This window comes from Drosophila erecta, unplaced genomic scaffold (assembly GCF_003286155.1).
Source record: "Drosophila erecta strain 14021-0224.00,06,07 unplaced genomic scaffold, DereRS2 tig00000092-arrow-pilon, whole genome shotgun sequence".
NCBI lineage: Eukaryota > Metazoa > Arthropoda > Insecta > Diptera > Drosophilidae > Drosophila > Drosophila erecta.
In genome coordinates, this window is record NW_020825207.1 from 1571120 (window position 1) to 1590992 (window position 19873).

At 31.8% G+C, this 19873-nt stretch overlaps 1 protein-coding gene across 1 annotated transcript in view; it reads right to left on the reverse strand.

Annotated features, from left to right (window-relative positions):
• Window positions 1–19873, reverse strand: part of LOC6548390 (sodium- and chloride-dependent glycine transporter 1) — a 37679-nt gene that overhangs the window by 6011 nt on the left and 11795 nt on the right. The window contains exons 2-3 of the mRNA XM_001976435.3: window positions 1287–1597; window positions 895–1173 (exon numbers count right to left, since the gene is read on the reverse strand). Coding sequence (XP_001976471.1) covers window positions 895–1173; window positions 1287–1569 — 562 coding nt within the window. The 5' untranslated portion in view covers window positions 1570–1597. The remainder of the gene's footprint in view (window positions 1–894; window positions 1174–1286; window positions 1598–19873) is intronic.

The window sequence follows — 19873 nt, forward strand, 5'->3', positions numbered from 1 at the left end:
TCAATGGTCGTTAAAGATTTATGCGATTCGCGTGCGGAACATTTTAAAGCGTTCCTGGCCAAGAAAGTCACAAGCGGACTTGGGAACTCGCAAGGAAACGCCTTCGCCACACGAACACACACTCATAGAATCCTCACACACGCACACACACACACAGGCGCAGAAAGCTCTCACCTTGCAATGTCAAGCGCGGCACAAAAACAATTGCCTACTTCAGGGCGCCTAGGAATCCAGCAAGCGTTATTGTGTTATTGTGCCGCCCCTACGTCTTGTTTATTATTATAATTCTGGGTGAAAGTTTGTTCATACTTTTTATTTGCTTGCGTGTGCGTGAAGGGCGGGAATGGGAAAGGGAGGGGGGTTCAGCTTTTGTGGGGGCCGAATGAATGATGTACGTTTGATCCCCTGGCATTATGCTAGCCTACACTATTCGGATATTTCGGAAGCGAACTTATCGAGTTTTTATTTTACATTTTTGCCCTGACTTGCGAGTCTCCTTGAAAGTTTCCCAGGGATTGTGTGTGTTTATCTTGGCTGCGTCGTCCCGAATCAATTGTCTCCGGGGTCTGCTGGTTACACAACCATTTTGTTCATTTTCTTCATTTTCTTCATTTTCCCCCGCCCGCCACCACCGATTTTCCTGGCCATGTGTTTTCCCAACCGGGCCACGTGCCGCCGATGGACACAAAGAAAAACAAATGCGGAGCAGAGCGGAATAAAATTCCACTTTTGACAGCTTGCAATTTGCCTAATTTATTACCCGAAAAACGTAACAAAAGATGAGAATCTGACATCCGCTTTTATCTTCCACTCTTCTGCCCATTTCCCCGAGTGTTTTGGCCTATTAATTAATTGAGGCCATCACACTATGTGCTCCCCAGGGGTCAAACTCACATTTAGTGCTCCAGGCCGGCTCGCAATTCTGCCAGGGCAGCACCGGCGCAAACGAGGCGAACATGTAGAAGATGGTCCAGGCGATGATCAGGTTGTAGTAGAGCATCACTATGGCGGACACCAGGATCATGCCGGTTCCCAGTCCCCGGAATAGTGGGCAGAACCTGCGGTAAACGGCCACGGGACCCAGAGCGGCGTACTGGCCAAAGGAGAGCTCCATGAACATCAGCGGCAGTCCGGCAATCACCAGCATTATGGTGAAGGGGATGAGGAAGGCTCCTGAAAAGATAGAATTCGACATGATTTAAAAAGATCGGAAATCGTGCGAGGTGCGCCACCCTGGGGACTTGAACGCTGTATATTATGAGATATACTTCATGGATGAAACCAACCTCCTCCGTTGTTGTAGCACAGGTAGGGAAACCGCCACACATTGCCCAGGCCCACTGAGTATCCTAGCAGCGAGAGCAGGAAATCGAAGCGACCCGTCCAAGTGCCGCGTTCATGCTCCGACTCCCCAGCTCCGGCGGCTCCTGGAGCAGTGGCATCCAGTTGGATGAGCGCCGTTCCGGAGGCACAGCCACTGATCGCCGTGGAGGGGCAGACCACGCCTCCTCCGCCTCCGCCTCCGCCCCCGCCGCCTACGGCGCTTCCGGACTTGCTGCTCTGCCCCATTTGGGTGGCAGTTCTGATCCTCCTCCAGCTGTGGAATATGCAAATATTTCAATTTATTAGTTCGTTTAGTTGACTTTCACAGGTGACAACCAGCTGGCCAACTGCCAACTTTCACAGCTGGCCAAGAGCTCTTAATATATGCTATGTGCCATGCTGATGGATTGAATTGGCCTCGATGCAGGCTAAATGAAAGCAATTAGGAAAGGTCACCTGACTAAGGCTTCATTCGCTTAGATTAAACGAAATGTTGTGCTTTTCAAACATAATATTGTACTTATACGTTTTCAGTTACCATAAATTTACTATTTTCCAGCCCCAAAAGTTTCAACTTGAATAAGCAGTGCGGAAAGTTACTTGATTAGCAGTTGAGTGAAAATCCTTTAATTTAATTATCGCAGTCGGGAGCTACGAGCTCAATATAACAACAAATATGCTGCAGTGTTGCAAATTGGTTTATGGATCTCAAATTCCATTGACGTTCATTTGTGAAAAAAGTTCGGTGCCCATGGAGAAAGCATTCTATAAGCCAATCACTGGAAATTGCATTGTTTTGGCTTGAATTTAATCAATTGCGAAGCGAAATATTTCGTTTCTAATATAATTAAGCAGGAAAAAGCTGCTACTGCTAAAAGCCAACTTAAACCTAATGCAAGTTCAATGGATTCAGTATCCGCAGTCGCATTTTGCAATTTCCGTTTCGTTAATTAAATACGCAGACTCGAGGCTCAAATGCTTTTTTTCCATTTCAGGAGGTGGCAGCTTTTGTGCGCCGAGGATAAATGAGTACTCAAGAAAATGACGCGCCGTCAATGGCACTTGATGCTGGGCGCACTCACACTCACTCACACTCGCACTCACACACGCACAGCCACCGCACACACACACATACATGAGTGTTATATGTGCTATATAGACCAACTGTCACACTTTCTGTAGTGGCCGTAACATCGTGTGATGGGATGTGTGATGAGAAGTGGGCGGATTTTCCGGCTTTTCCGCACTGCTTGAGAGTTTTTTGCCTGGTCACGTTTCGGTGCCATTTCCTTGGCAGCGATGAGATGAGCTGGCGTTGTTTTTTTATGCCAATTTGTTGACAGCCTCTTAATTAGCCAGTCAAATGTGCATTTGGCCGAGTGAGTGTGCCAATGGGGCTGTTAATGTGCCAATGATGAGCTCAGTTCGCAGGGGGAACGGGAACGGGAAGGGGAATATGCAGCCCCAAAGGGCAATGCCGCTGGGAAAATGGGGGAAAATGGGCGAAAACCACAATACCAATTCGCAGCGTCATTTTCGAGCAAGGTTGCTTTGCTCCTGGCCTGGTTTTCCCATTGCCATTCAACTTTTTTGCGGTCCAGCATTCCGGCTGCAACAATTTCAGGCCACTCCGCAATGCCAGTGGCATTTGCTTAGCAAATAGTTCCTAATGATTCCTGGCCCAAGAATGCGATTCAGCGGCGACGCACAGGGAAAAACCGGAAAACCAAACAAAAAGCAAAAAACTGCTGCGAAACAAACAATCACACAAGCAAACAAACGGGCGGTAACAACCAACTGCAGTACAAATAAACATTTAGCTTTGTGCGAACTTTTCTGGAAATGCTCGAAATGGTCGGAACACAATCGCCTGACAATGAAAATCGAGAGGTGGCAGGCGGAAGCGCCAAAGTTTCCATGGGAAAGCGTGAAAAGTGCCGGGAAACTTTTCCCCCCATCGGTCAGGTGAAAACGAGAGCGGCTGGTCGGCCAGAGAAAACTAAATATATATCTTATTCCGAGCACGCAAGGATACAGATAACAAAATGATTAGCTGCCGACTAATGTTAAATGTATAATTAAAGAAGATGTAAAGTAAAATTAGAGCAAGAGGGAATAGTACAAACTCGAAGGTCATGGTTAAAACATGATATTAACTTAGTTACACTTTTTTATCAGTGTACCAAAATCTGCGCAAACAGTTGGCATTTATGTAAGTTCAGTTCAGCAAATAAATGGGTTGGGTAGTTTGCCAACTGAATAGCAACTGTGACCAACTTACAGTTTAAATTTATGTATGAGACCTGATTGAAGTAACACTCTTTATACCCGTTACTCGTAGAGTAAGAGGGTATACTAGATTCGTTGAAAAGTATGTAACAGGCAGAAGGTTTTTTTTTTACATTTTTTTGTAATTTTTCTGATGTAGAAATTCAAAAAAATTAAGAATTGTCCTAGGGCTGAAGTTCTAAACTCCATAACTCAACTTATCTTAATCGGATTTTGAAGTGGCATACCTAAATGTTTCTGTCGCAATTCTCTAAAAATCTGCATTCAAATTTAGAAATATATTTTTTTTTAATATTTTTGTAATTTTTTTGATGTGATGATGTTGTAGAAACTCAAAAAATTAAGAAGTGTCCTAGGGCTGAGGTTCTAAACTCCATAACTCAACTTATCTTAATCGGATTTGGAAGTGGCATACCTCTAAATGTTTCTGCCGCAATTCTCTATAAAACTGCATTCAAATTTTGAAATTTATTTTTTTTAAATTTTTTTGTAATTTTTCTGATGTGGAAATTCATAAACATTAAGAAATGCCCCAAGGCTGAAGTTCTAAACTCCATAACTCAACTTATCCTAATCGGATTTTGAAGTGGCATACCTCTAAATGTTTCTGCCGCAATTCTCTATAAAACTGCATTCAAATTTTGAAATTTATTTTTTTTAAATTTTTTTGTAATTTTTCTGATGTGGAAATTCATAAACATTAAGAAATGCCCCAAGGCTGAAGTTCTAAACTCCATAACTCAACTTATATTAATCGGATTTTGACGTGGCATACCTCTAAATGTTTCTGCCGCAATTCTCTATAAAACTGCATTCAAATTTTGAAATTTATTTTTTTTTCAATTTTTTTGCAATTTTTCTGATGTGGAAATTCATAAACATTAAGAAATGCCCCAAGGCTGAAGTTCTAAACTCCATAACTCAACTTATCCTAATCGGATTTTGAAGTGGCATACCTCTAAATGTTTCTGCCGCAATTCTCTATAAAACTGCATTCAAATTTTGAAATTTAATTTTTTTAATTTTTTTGTAATTTTTCTGATGTGGAAATTCATAAACATTAAGAAATGCCCCAAGGCTGAAGTTCTAAACTCCATAACTCAACTTATATTAATCGGATTTTAATGTGGCATACCTCTAAATGTTTCTGCCGCAATTCTCTATAAAACTGCATTCAAATTTTGAAATTTATTTTTTTTTAATTTTTTTGTAATTTTTCTGATGTGGAAATTCATAAACATTAAGAAATGCCCCAAGGCTGAAGTTCTAAACTCCATAACTCAACTTATATTAATCGGATTTTGACGTGGCATACCTCTAAATGTTTCTGCCGCAATTCTCTATAAAACTACATTCAAATTTTGAAATTTATTTTTTTTAAATTTTTTTGTAATTTTTCTGATGTGGAAATTCATAAACATTAAGAAATGCCCCAAGGCTGAAGTTCTAAACTCCATAACTCAACTTATATTAATCGGATTTTGACGTGGCATACCTCTAAATGTTTCTGCCGCAATTCTCTATAAAACTGCATTCAAATTTTGAAATTTATTTTTTTTTAATTTTTTTTTAATTTTTCTGATGTGGAAATTCATAAACATTAAGAAATGCCCCAAGGCTGAAGTTCTAAACTCCATAACTCAACTTATCTTAATCGGATTTTAATGTGGCATACCTGTAAATGTTTCTGCCGCAATTCTCTATAAAACTGCATTCAAATTTTGAAATTTATTTTTTTTTAATTTTTTTGTAATTTTTCTGATGTGGAAATTCATAAACATTAAGAAATGCCCCAAGGCTGAAGTTCTAAACTCCATAACTCAACTTATCCTAATCGGATTTTGAAGTGGCATACCTCTAAATGTTTCTGCCGCAATTCTCTATAAAACTGCATTCAAATTTTGAAATTTATTTTTTTTTCAATTTTTTTGTAATTTTTCTGATGTGGAAATTCATAAACATTAAGAAATGCCCCAAGGCTGAAGTTCTAAACTCCATAACTCAACTTATCTTAATCGGATTTTGAAGTGGCATACCTCTAAATGTTTCTGCCGCAATTCTCTATAAAACTGCATTCAAATTTTGAAATTTATTTTTTTTTCAATTTTTTTGTAATTTTTCTGATGTGGAAATTCATAAACATTAAGAAATGCCCCAAGGCTGAAGTTCTAAACTCCATAACTGAACTTTTATTAATCGGATTTTGACGTGGCATACCTCTAAATGTTTCTGCCGCAATTCTCTATAAAACTGCATTCAAATTTTGAAATTTATTTTTTTTTCAATTTTTTTGTAATTTTTCTGATGTGGAAATTCATAAACATTAAGAAATGCCCCAAGGCTGAAGTTCTAAACTCCATAACTCAACTTATCTTAATCGGATTTTGAAGTGGCATACCTCTAAATGTTTCTGCCGCAATTCTCTATAAAACTGCATTCAAATTTTGAAATTTATTTTTTTTTCAATTTTTTTGTAATTTTTCTGATGTGGAAATTCATAAACATTAAGAAATGCCCCAAGGCTGAAGTTCTAAACTCCATAACTGAACTTTTATTAATCGGATTTTGACGTGGCATACCTCTAAATGTTTCTGCCGCAATTCTCTATAAAACTGCATTCAAATTTTGAAATTTATTTTTTTTTCAATTTTTTTGTAATTTTTCTGATGTGGAAATTCATAAACATTAAGAAATGCCCCAAGGCTGAAGTTCTAAACTCCATAACTCAACTTATATTAATCGGATTTTGACGTGGCATACCTCTAAATGTTTCTGCCGCAATTCTCTATAAAACTACATTCAAATTTTGAAATTTATTTTTTTTAAATTTTTTTGTAATTTTTCTGATGTGGAAATTCATAAACATTAAGAAATGCCCCAAGGCTGAAGTTCTAAACTCCATAACTCAACTTATATTAATCGGATTTTGACGTGGCATACCTCTAAATGTTTCTGCCGCAATTCTCTATAAAACTGCATTCAAATTTTGAAATTTATTTTTTTTTAATTTTTTTTTAATTTTTCTGATGTGGAAATTCATAAACATTAAGAAATGCCCCAAGGCTGAAGTTCTAAACTCCATAACTCAACTTATCTTAATCGGATTTTAATGTGGCATACCTGTAAATGTTTCTGCCGCAATTCTCTATAAAACTGCATTCAAATTTTGAAATTTATTTTTTTTTAATTTTTTTGTAATTTTTCTGATGTGGAAATTCATAAACATTAAGAAATGCCCCAAGGCTGAAGTTCTAAACTCCATAACTCAACTTATCCTAATCGGATTTTGAAGTGGCATACCTCTAAATGTTTCTGCCGCAATTCTCTATAAAACTGCATTCAAATTTTGAAATTTATTTTTTTTTCAATTTTTTTGTAATTTTTCTGATGTGGAAATTCATAAACATTAAGAAATGCCCCAAGGCTGAAGTTCTAAACTCCATAACTCAACTTATCTTAATCGGATTTTGAAGTGGCATACCTCTAAATGTTTCTGCCGCAATTCTCTATAAAACTGCATTCAAATTTTGAAATTTATTTTTTTTTCAATTTTTTTGTAATTTTTCTGATGTGGAAATTCATAAACATTAAGAAATGCCCCAAGGCTGAAGTTCTAAACTCCATAACTGAACTTTTATTAATCGGATTTTGACGTGGCATACCTCTAAATGTTTCTGCCGCAATTCTCTATAAAACTGCATTCAAATTTTGAAATTTATTTTTTTTTCAATTTTTTTGTAATTTTTCTGATGTGGAAATTCATAAACATTAAGAAATGCCCCAAGGCTGAAGTTCTAAACTCCATAACTCAACTTATCTTAATCGGATTTTGAAGTGGCATACCTCTAAATGTTTCTGCCGCAATTCTCTATAAAACTGCATTCAAATTTTGAAATTTATTTTTTTTTCAATTTTTTTGTAATTTTTCTGATGTGGAAATTCATAAACATTAAGAAATGCCCCAAGGCTGAAGTTCTAAACTCCATAACTGAACTTTTATTAATCGGATTTTGACGTGGCATACCTCTAAATGTTTCTGCCGCAATTCTCTATAAAACTGCATTCAAATTTTGAAATTTATTTTTTTTTCAATTTTTTTGTAATTTTTCTGATGTGGAAATTCATAAACATTAAGAAATGCCCCAAGGCTGAAGTTCTATACTCCATAACTCAACTTATCCTAATCGGATTTTTAAGTGGCATACCTTTAAATGTTTCTGCCGCAATTCTCTATAAAACTGCATTCAAATTTTGAAATTTATTTTTTTTTCAATTTTTTTGTAATTTTTCTGATGTGGAAATTCATAAACATTAAGAAATGCCCCAAGGCTGAAGTTCTAAACTCCATAACTGAACTTTTATTAATCGGATTTTGACGTGGCATACCTCTAAATGTTTCTGCCGCAATTCTCTATAAAACTGCATTCAAATTTTGAAATTTATTTTTTTTTCAATTTTTTTTGTAATTTTTCTGATGTGGAAATTCATAAACATTAAGAAATGCCCCAAGGCTGAAGTTCTAAACTCCATAACTCAACTTATCTTAATCGGATTTTGAAGTGGCATACCTCTAAATGTTTCTGCCGCAATTCTCTATAAAACTGCATTCAAATTTTGAAATTTATTTTTTTTTAATTTTTTTGTAATTTTTCTGATGTGGAAATTCATAAACATTAAGAAATGCCCCAAGGCTGAAGTTCTAAACTCCATAACTCAACTTATATTAATCGGATTTTGACGTGGCATACCTCTAAATGTTTCTGCCGCAATTCTCTATAAAACTGCATTTAAATTTTGAAATTTATTTTTTTTTAATTTTTTTGTAATTTTTCTGATGTGGAAATTCATAAACATTAAGAAATGCCCCAAGGCTGAAGTTCTAAACTCCATAACTCAACTTATATTAATCGGATTTTGACGTGGCATACCTCTAAATGTTTCTGCCGCAATTCTCTATAAAACTGCATTCAAATTTTGAAATTTATTTTTTTTTAATTTTTTTGTAATTTTTCTGATGTGGAAATTCATAAACATTAAGAAATGCCCCAAGGCTGAAGTTCTAAACTCCATAACTCAACGTATATTAATCGGATTTTGACGTGGCATACCTCTTAATGTTTCTGCCGCAATTCTCTATAAAACTGCATTCAAATTTTGAAATTTATTTTTTTTTAATTTTTTTGTAATTTTTCTGATGTGGAAATTCATAAACATTAAGAAATGCCCAAAGGCTGAAGTTCTAAACTCCATAACTCAACTTATCTTAATCGGATTTTAATGTGGCATACCTCTAAATGTTTCTGCCGCAATTCTCTATAAAACTGCATTCAAATTTTGAAATTTATTTTTTTTAAATTTTTTTGTAATTTTTCTGATGTGGAAATTCATAAACATTAAGAAATGCCCCAAGGCTGAAGTTCTAAACTCCATAACTCAACTTATATTAATCGGATTTTGACGTGGCATACCTCTAAATGTTTCTGCCGCAATTCTCTATAAAACTGCATTTAAATTTTGAAATTTATTTTTTTTTAATTTTTTTGTAATTTTTCTGATGTGGAAATTCATAAACATTAAGAAATGCCCCAAGGCTGAAGTTCTAAACTCCATAACTCAACTTATATTAATCGGATTTTGACGTGGCATACCTCTAAATGTTTCTGCCGCAATTCTCTATAAAACTGCATTCAAATTTTGAAATTTATTTTTTTTTAATTTTTTTGTAATTTTTCTGATGTGGAAATTCATAAACATTAAGAAATGCCCCAAGGCTGAAGTTCTAAACTCCATAACTCAACGTATATTAATCGGATTTTGACGTGGCATACCTATTAATGTTTCTGCCGCAATTCTCTATAAAACTGCATTCAAATTTTGAAATTTATTTTTTTTTAATTTTTTTGTAATTTTTCTGATGTGGAAATTCATAAACATTAAGAAATGCCCAAAGGCTGAAGTTCTAAACTCCATAACTCAACTTATCTTAATCGGATTTTAATGTGGCATACCTCTAAATGTTTCTGCCGCAATTCTCTATAAAACTGCATTCAAATTTTGAAATTTATTTTTTTTTAATTTTTTTGTAATTTTTCTGATGTGGAAATTCATAAACATTAAGAAATGCCCCAAGGCTGAAGTTCTAAACTCCATAACTCAACTTATATTAATCGGATTTTAATGTGGCATACCTTTAAATGTTTCTGCCGCAATTCTCTATAAAACTGCATTCAAATTTTGAAATTTATTTTTTTTTAATTTTTTTGTAATTTTTCTGATGTGGAAATTCATAAACATTAAGAAATGCCCCAAGGCTGAAGTTCTAAACTCCATAACTCAACTTATATTAATCGGATTTTGACGTGGCATACCTCTAAATGTTTCTGCCGCAATTCTCTATAAAACTGCATTTAAATTTTGAAATTTATTTTTTTTTAATTTTTTTGTAATTTTTCTGATGTGGAAATTCATAAACATTAAGAAATGCCCCAAGGCTGAAGTTCTAAACTCCATAACTCAACTTATATTAATCGGATTTTGACGTGGCATACCTCTAAATGTTTCTGCCGCAATTCTCTATAAAACTGCATTCAAATTTTGAAATTTATTTTTTTTTAATTTTTTTGTAATTTTTCTGATGTGGAAATTCATAAACATTAAGAAATGCCCCAAGGCTGAAGTTCTAAACTCCATAACTCAACGTATATTAATCGGATTTTGACGTGGCATACCTCTTAATGTTTCTGCCGCAATTCTCTATAAAACTGCATTCAAATTTTGAAATTTATTTTTTTTTAATTTTTTTGTAATTTTTCTGATGTGGAAATTCATAAACATTAAGAAATGCCCAAAGGCTGAAGTTCTAAACTCCATAACTCAACTTATCTTAATCGGATTTTAATGTGGCATACCTCTAAATGTTTCTGCCGCAATTCTCTATAAAACTGCATTCAAATTTTGAAATTTATTTTTTTTAAATTTTTTTGTAATTTTTCTGATGTGGAAATTCATAAACATTAAGAAATGCCCCAAGGCTGAAGTTCTAAACTCCATAACTCAACTTATATTAATCGGATTTTGACGTGGCATACCTCTAAATGTTTCTGCCGCAATTCTCTATAAAACTGCATTTAAATTTTGAAATTTATTTTTTTTTAATTTTTTTGTAATTTTTCTGATGTGGAAATTCATAAACATTAAGAAATGCCCCAAGGCTGAAGTTCTAAACTCCATAACTCAACTTATATTAATCGGATTTTGACGTGGCATACCTCTAAATGTTTCTGCCGCAATTCTCTATAAAACTGCATTCAAATTTTGAAATTTATTTTTTTTTAATTTTTTTGTAATTTTTCTGATGTGGAAATTCATAAACATTAAGAAATGCCCCAAGGCTGAAGTTCTAAACTCCATAACTCAACGTATATTAATCGGATTTTGACGTGGCATACCTCTTAATGTTTCTGCCGCAATTCTCTATAAAACTGCATTCAAATTTTGAAATTTATTTTTTTTTAATTTTTTTGTAATTTTTCTGATGTGGAAATTCATAAACATTAAGAAATGCCCAAAGGCTGAAGTTCTAAACTCCATAACTCAACTTATCTTAATCGGATTTTAATGTGGCATACCTCTAAATGTTTCTGCCGCAATTCTCTATAAAACTGCATTCAAATTTTGAAATTTATTTTTTTTAAATTTTTTTGTAATTTTTCTGATGTGGAAATTCATAAACATTAAGAAATGCCCCAAGGCTGAAGTTCTAAACTCCATAACTCAACTTATATTAATCGGATTTTAATGTGGCATACCTTTAAATGTTTCTGCCGCAATTCTCTATAAAACTGCATTCAAATTTTGAAATTTATTTTTTTTTAATTTTTTTGTAATTTTTCTGATGTGGAAATTCATAAACATTAAGAAATGCCCCAAGGCTGAAGTTCTAAACTCCATAACTCAACTTATATTAATCGGATTTTGACGTGGCATACCTCTAAATGTTTCTGCCGCAATTCTCTATAAAACTGCATTCAAATTTTGAAATTTATTTTTTTTTAATTTTTTTGTAATTTTTCTGATGTGGAAATTCATAAACATTAAGAAATGCCCCAAGGCTGAAGTTCTAAACTCCATAACTCAACTTATATTAATCGGATTTTAATGTGGCATACCTTTAAATGTTTCTGCCGCAATTCTCTATAAAACTGCATTCAAATTTTGAAATTTATTTTTTTTTAATTTTTTTGTAATTTTTCTGATGTGGAAATTCATAAACATTAAGAAATGCCCCAAGGCTGAAGTTCTAAACTCCATAACTCAACTTATATTAATCGGATTTTGACGTGGCATACCTCTAAATGTTTCTGCCGCAATTCTCTATAAAACTGCATTCAAATTTTGAAATTTATTTTTTTTTAATTTTTTTGTAATTTTTCTGATGTGGAAATTCATAAACATTAAGAAATGCCCCAAGGCTGAAGTTCTAAACTCCATAACTCAACTTATATTAATCGGATTTTAATGTGGCATACCTCTAAATGTTTCTGCCGCAATTCTCTATAAAACTGCATTCAAATTTTGAAATTTATTTTTTTTTCAATTTTTTTGTAATTTTTCTGATGTGGAAATTCATAAACATTAAGAAATGCCCCAAGGCTGAAGTTCTAAACTCCATAACTCAACTTATCTTAATCGGATTTTAATGTGGCATACCTCTAAATGTTTCTGCCGCAATTCTCTATAAAACTGCATTCAAATTTTGAAATTTATTTTTTTTAAATTTTTTTGTAATTTTTCTGATGTGGAAATTCATAAACATTAAGAAATGCCCCAAGGCTGAAGTTCTAAACTCCATAACTCAACTTATATTAATCGGATTTTAATGTGGCATACCTCTAAATGTTTCTGCCGCAATTCTCTATAAAACTGCATTCAAATTTTGAAATTTATTTTTTTTAAATTTTTTTGTAATTTTTCTGATGTGGAAATTCATAAACATTAAGAAATGCCCCAAGGCTGAAGTTCTAAACTCCATAACTCAACTTATATTAATCGGATTATAATGTGGCATACCTCTAAATGTTTCTGCCGCAATTCTCTATAAAACTGCATTCAAATTTTGAAATTTATTTTTTTTTAATTTTTTTGTAATTTTTCTGATGTGGAAATTCATAAACATTAAGAAATGCCCCAAGGCTGAAGTTCTAAACTCCATAACTCAACTTATATTAATCGGATTTTAATGTGGCATACCTCTAAATGTTTCTGCCGCAATTCTCTATAAAACTGCATTCAAATTTTGAAATTTATTTTTTTTTAATTTTTTTGTAATTTTTCTGATGTGGAAATTCATAAACATTAAGAAATGCCCCAAGGCTGAAGTTCTAAACTCCATAACTCAACTTATATTAATCGGATTTTAATGTGGCATACCTTTAAATGTTTCTGCCGCAATTCTCTATAAAACTGCATTCAAATTTTGAAATTTATTTTTTTTTAATTTTTTTGTAATTTTTCTGATGTGGAAATTCATAAACATTAAGAAATGCCCCAAGGCTGAAGTTCTAAACTCCATAACTCAACTTATATTAATCGGATTTTGACGTGGCATACCTCTAAATGTTTCTGCCGCAATTCTCTATAAAACTGCATTCAAATTTTGAAATTTATTTTTTTTTAATTTTTTTGTAATTTTTCTGATGTGGAAATTCATAAACATTAAGAAATGCCCCAAGGCTGAAGTTCTAAACTCCATAACTCAACTTATATTAATCGGATTTTAATGTGGCATACCTTTAAATGTTTCTGCCGCAATTCTCTATAAAACTGCATTCAAATTTTGAAATTTATTTTTTTTAAATTTTTTTGTAATTTTTCTGATGTGGAAATTCATAAACATTAAGAAATGCCCCAAGGCTGAAGTTCTAAACTCCATAACTCAACTTATATTAATCGGATTTTGACGTGGCATACCTCTAAATGTTTCTGCCGCAATTCTCTATAAAACTGCATTCAAATTTTGAAATTTATTTTTTTTTAATTTTTTTGTAATTTTTCTGATGTGGAAATTCATAAACATTAAGAAATGCCCCAAGGCTGAAGTTCTAAACTCCATAACTCAACTTATATTAATCGGATTTTAATGTGGCATACCTCTAAATGTTTCTGCCGCAATTCTCTATAAAACTGCATTCAAATTTTGAAATTTATTTTTTTTTCAATTTTTTTGTAATTTTTCTGATGTGGAAATTCATAAACATTAAGAAATGCCCCAAGGCTGAAGTTCTAAACTCCATAACTCAACTTATCTTAATCGGATTTTAATGTGGCATACCTCTAAATGTTTCTGCCGCAATTCTCTATAAAACTGCATTCAAATTTTGAAATTTATTTTTTTTAAATTTTTTTGTAATTTTTCTGATGTGGAAATTCATAAACATTAAGAAATGCCCCAAGGCTGAAGTTCTAAACTCCATAACTCAACTTATATTAATCGGATTTTAATGTGGCATACCTCTAAATGTTTCTGCCGCAATTCTCTATAAAACTGCATTCAAATTTTGAAATTTATTTTTTTTAAATTTTTTTGTAATTTTTCTGATGTGGAAATTCATAAACATTAAGAAATGCCCCAAGGCTGAAGTTCTAAACTCCATAACTCAACTTATATTAATCGGATTTTGACGTGGCATACCTCTTAATGTTTCTGCCGCAATTCTCTATAAAACTGCATTCAAATTTTGAAATTTATTTTTTTTTCAATTTTTTTGTAATTTTTCTGATGTGGAAATTCATAAACATTAAGAAATGCCCCAAGGCTGAAGTTCTAAACTCCATAACTCAACTTATCCTAATCAGATTTTGAAGTGGCATACCTCTAAATGTTTCTGCCGCAATTCTCTATAAAACTGCATTCAAATTTTGAAATTTATTTTTTTTTTCAATTTTTTTGTAATTTTTCTGATGTGGAAATTCATAAACATTAAGAAATGCCCAAAGGCTGAAGTTCTAAACTCCATAACTCAACTTATCTTAATCGGATTTTAATGTGGCATACCTCTAAATGTTTCTGCCGCAATTCTCTATAAAACTGCATTCAAATTTTGAAATTTATTTTTTTTTAATTTTTTTGTAATTTTTCTGATGTGGAAATTCATAAACATTAAGAAATGCCCCAAGGCTGAAGTTCTAAACTCCATAACTCAACTTATATTAATCGGATTTTAATGTGGCATACCTTTAAATGTTTCTGCCGCAATTCTCTATAAAACTGCATTCAAATTTTGAAATTTATTTTTTTTTAATTTTTTTGTAATTTTTCTGATGTGGAAATTCATAAACATTAAGAAATGCCCCAAGGCTGAAGTTCTAAACTCCATAACTCAACTTATATTAATCGGATTTTGACGTGGCATACCTCTAAATGTTTCTGCCGCAATTCTCTATAAAACTGCATTCAAATTTTGAAATTTATTTTTTTTTAATTTTTTTGTAATTTTTCTGATGTGGAAATTCATAAACATTAAGAAATGCCCCAAGGCTGAAGTTCTAAACTCCATAACTCAACTTATACTAATCGGATTTTAATGTGGCATACCTTTAAATGTTTCTGCCGCAATTCTCTATAAAACTGCATTCAAATTTTGAAATTTATTTTTTTTTAATTTTTTTGTAATTTTTCTGATGTGGAAATTCATAAACATTAAGAAATGCCCCAAGGCTGAAGTTCTAAACTCCATAACTCAACTTATATTAATCGGATTTTGACGTGGCATACCTCTAAATGTTTCTGCCGCAATTCTCTATAAAACTGCATTCAAATTTTGAAATTTATTTTTTTTTAATTTTTTTGTAATTTTTCTGATGTGGAAATTCATAAACATTAAGAAATGCCCCAAGGCTGAAGTTCTAAACTCCATAACTCAACTTATATTAATCGGATTTTGACGTGGCATACCTCTTAATATTTCTGCCGCAATTCTCTATAAAACTGCATTCAAATTTTGAAATTTATTTTTTTTTAATTTTTTTGTAATTTTTCTGATGTGGAAATTCATAAACATTAAGAAATGCCCAAAGGCTGAAGTTCTAAACTCCATAACTCAACTTATCCTAATCAGATTTTGAAGTGGCATACCTCTAAATGTTTCTGCCGCAATTCTCTATAAAACTGCATTCAAATTTTGAAATTTATTTTTTTTTCAATTTTTTTGTAATTTTTCTGATGTGGAAATTCATAAACATTAAGAAATGCCCAAAGGCTGAAGTTCTAAACTCCATAACTCAACTTATCTTAATCGGATTTTAATGTGGCATACCTCTAAATGTTTCTGCCGCAATTCTCTATAAAACTGCATTCAAATTTTGAAATTTATTTTTTTTTAATTTTTTTGTAATTTTTCTGATGTGGAAATTCATAAACATTAAGAAATGCCCCAAGGCTGAAGTTCTAAACTCCATAACTCAACTTATATTAATCGGATTTTAATGTGGCATACCTTTAAATGTTTCTGCCGCAATTCTCTATAAAACTGCATTCAAATTTTGAAATTTATTTTTTTTTAATTTTTTTGTAATTTTTCTGATGTGGAAATTCATAAACATTAAGAAATGCCCCAAGGCTGAAGTTCTAAACTCCATAACTCAACTTATATTAATCGGATTTTGACGTGGCATACCTCTAAATGTTTCTGCCGCAATTCTCTATAAAACTGCATTCAAATTTTGAAATTTATTTTTTTTTAATTTTTTTGTAATTTTTCTGATGTGGAAATTCATAAACATTAAGAAATGCCCCAAGGCTGAAGTTCTAAACTCCATAACTCAACTTATATTAATCGGATTTTAATGTGGCATACCTTTAAATGTTTCTGCCGCAATTCTCTATAAAACTGCATTCAAATTTTGAAATTTATTTTTTTTAAATTTTTTTGTAATTTTTCTGATGTGGAAATTCATAAACATTAAGAAATGCCCCAAGGCTGAAGTTCTAAACTCCATAACTCAACTTATATTAATCGGATTTTGACGTGGCATACCTCTAAATGTTTCTGCCGCAATTCTCTATAAAACTGCATTCAAATTTTGAAATTTATTTTTTTTTAATTTTTTTGTAATTTTTCTGATGTGGAAATTCATAAACATTAAGAAATGCCCCAAGGCTGAAGTTCTAAACTCCATAACTCAACTTATATTAATCGGATTTTAATGTGGCATACCTCTAAATGTTTCTGCCGCAATTCTCTATAAAACTGCATTCAAATTTTGAAATTTATTTTTTTTTCAATTTTTTTGTAATTTTTCTGATGTGGAAATTCATAAACATTAAGAAATGCCCCAAGGCTGAAGTTCTAAACTCCATAACTCAACTTATCTTAATCGGATTTTAATGTGGCATACCTCTAAATGTTTCTGCCGCAATTCTCTATAAAACTGCATTCAAATTTTGAAATTTATTTTTTTTAAATTTTTTTGTAATTTTTCTGATGTGGAAATTCATAAACATTAAGAAATGCCCCAAGGCTGAAGTTCTAAACTCCATAACTCAACTTATATTAATCGGATTTTAATGTGGCATACCTCTAAATGTTTCTGCCGCAATTCTCTATAAAACTGCATTCAAATTTTGAAATTTATTTTTTTTAAATTTTTTTGTAATTTTTCTGATGTGGAAATTCATAAACATTAAGAAATGCCCCAAGGCTGAAGTTCTAAACTCCATAACTCAACTTATATTAATCGGATTTTGACGTGGCATACCTCTTAATGTTTCTGCCGCAATTCTCTATAAAACTGCATTCAAATTTTGAAATTTATTTTTTTTTCAATTTTTTTGTAATTTTTCTGATGTGGAAATTCATAAACATTAAGAAATGCCCCAAGGCTGAAGTTCTAAACTCCATAACTCAACTTATCCTAATCAGATTTTGAAGTGGCATACCTCTAAATGTTTCTGCCGCAATTCTCTATAAAACTGCATTCAAATTTTGAAATTTATTTTTTTTTTCAATTTTTTTGTAATTTTTCTGATGTGGAAATTCATAAACATTAAGAAATGCCCAAAGGCTGAAGTTCTAAACTCCATAACTCAACTTATCTTAATCGGATTTTAATGTGGCATACCTCTAAATGTTTCTGCCGCAATTCTCTATAAAACTGCATTCAAATTTTGAAATTTATTTTTTTTTAATTTTTTTGTAATTTTTCTGATGTGGAAATTCATAAACATTAAGAAATGCCCCAAGGCTGAAGTTCTAAACTCCATAACTCAACTTATATTAATCGGATTTTAATGTGGCATACCTTTAAATGTTTCTGCCGCAATTCTCTATAAAACTGCATTCAAATTTTGAAATTTATTTTTTTTTAATTTTTTTGTAATTTTTCTGATGTGGAAATTCATAAACATTAAGAAATGCCCCAAGGCTGAAGTTCTAAACTCCATAACTCAACTTATATTAATCGGATTTTGACGTGGCATACCTCTAAATGTTTCTGCCGCAATTCTCTATAAAACTGCATTCAAATTTTGAAATTTATTTTTTTTTAATTTTTTTGTAATTTTTCTGATGTGGAAATTCATAAACATTAAGAAATGCCCCAAGGCTGAAGTTCTAAACTCCATAACTCAACTTATACTAATCGGATTTTAATGTGGCATACCTTTAAATGTTTCTGCCGCAATTCTCTATAAAACTGCATTCAAATTTTGAAATTTATTTTTTTTTAATTTTTTTGTAATTTTTCTGATGTGGAAATTCATAAACATTAAGAAATGCCCCAAGGCTGAAGTTCTAAACTCCATAACTCAACTTATATTAATCGGATTTTGACGTGGCATACCTCTAAATGTTTCTGCCGCAATTCTCTATAAAACTGCATTCAAATTTTGAAATTTATTTTTTTTTAATTTTTTTGTAATTTTTCTGATGTGGAAATTCATAAACATTAAGAAATGCCCCAAGGCTGAAGTTCTAAACTCCATAACTCAACTTATATTAATCGGATTTTGACGTGGCATACCTCTTAATATTTCTGCCGCAATTCTCTATAAAACTGCATTCAAATTTTGAAATTTATTTTTTTTTAATTTTTTTGTAATTTTTCTGATGTGGAAATTCATAAACATTAAGAAATGCCCAAAGGCTGAAGTTCTAAACTCCATAACTCAACTTATCCTAATCAGATTTTGAAGTGGCATACCTCTAAATGTTTCTGCCGCAATTCTCTATAAAACTGCATTCAAATTTTGAAATTTATTTTTTTTTCAATTTTTTTGTAATTTTTCTGATGTGGAAATTCATAAACATTAAGAAATGCCCAAAGGCTGAAGTTCTAAACTCCATAACTCAACTTATCTTAATCGGATTTTAATGTGGCATACCTCTAAATGTTTCTGCCGCAATTCTCTATAAAACTGCATTCAAATTTTGAAATTTATTTTTTTTTAATTTTTTTGTAATTTTTCTGATGTGGAAATTCATAAACATTAAGAAATGCCCCAAGGCTGAAGTTCTAAACTCCATAACTCAACTTATATTAATCGGATTTTAATGTGGCATACCTTTAAATGTTTCTGCCGCAATTCTCTATAAAACTGCATTCAAATTTTGAAATTTATTTTTTTTTAATTTTTTTGTAATTTTTCTGATGTGGAAATTCATAAACATTAAGAAATGCCCCAAGGCTGAAGTTCTAAACTCCATAACTCAACTTATATTAATCGGATTTTGACGTGGCATACCTCTAAATGTTTCTGCCGCAATTCTCTATAAAACTGCATTCAAATTTTGAAATTTATTTTTTTTTAATTTTTTTGTAATTTTTCTGATGTGGAAATTCATAAACATTAAGAAATGCCCCAAGGCTGAAGTTCTAAACTCCATAACTCAACTTATATTAATCGGATTTTAATGTGGCATACCTTTAAATGTTTCTGCCGCAATTCTCTATAAAACTGCATTCAAATTTTGAAATTTATTTTTTTTTAATTTTTTTGTAATTTTTCTGATGTGGAAATTCATAAACATTAAGAAATGCCCCAAGGCTGAAGTTCTAAACTCCATAACTCAACTTATATTAATCGGATTTTGACGTGGCATACCTCTAAATGTTTCTGCCGCAATTCTCTATAAAACTGCATTCAAATTTTGAAATTTATTTTTTTTTAATTTTTTTGTAATTTTTCTGATGTGGAAATTCATAAACATTAAGAAATGCCCCAAGGCTGAAGTTCTAAACTCCATAACTCAACTTATATTAATCG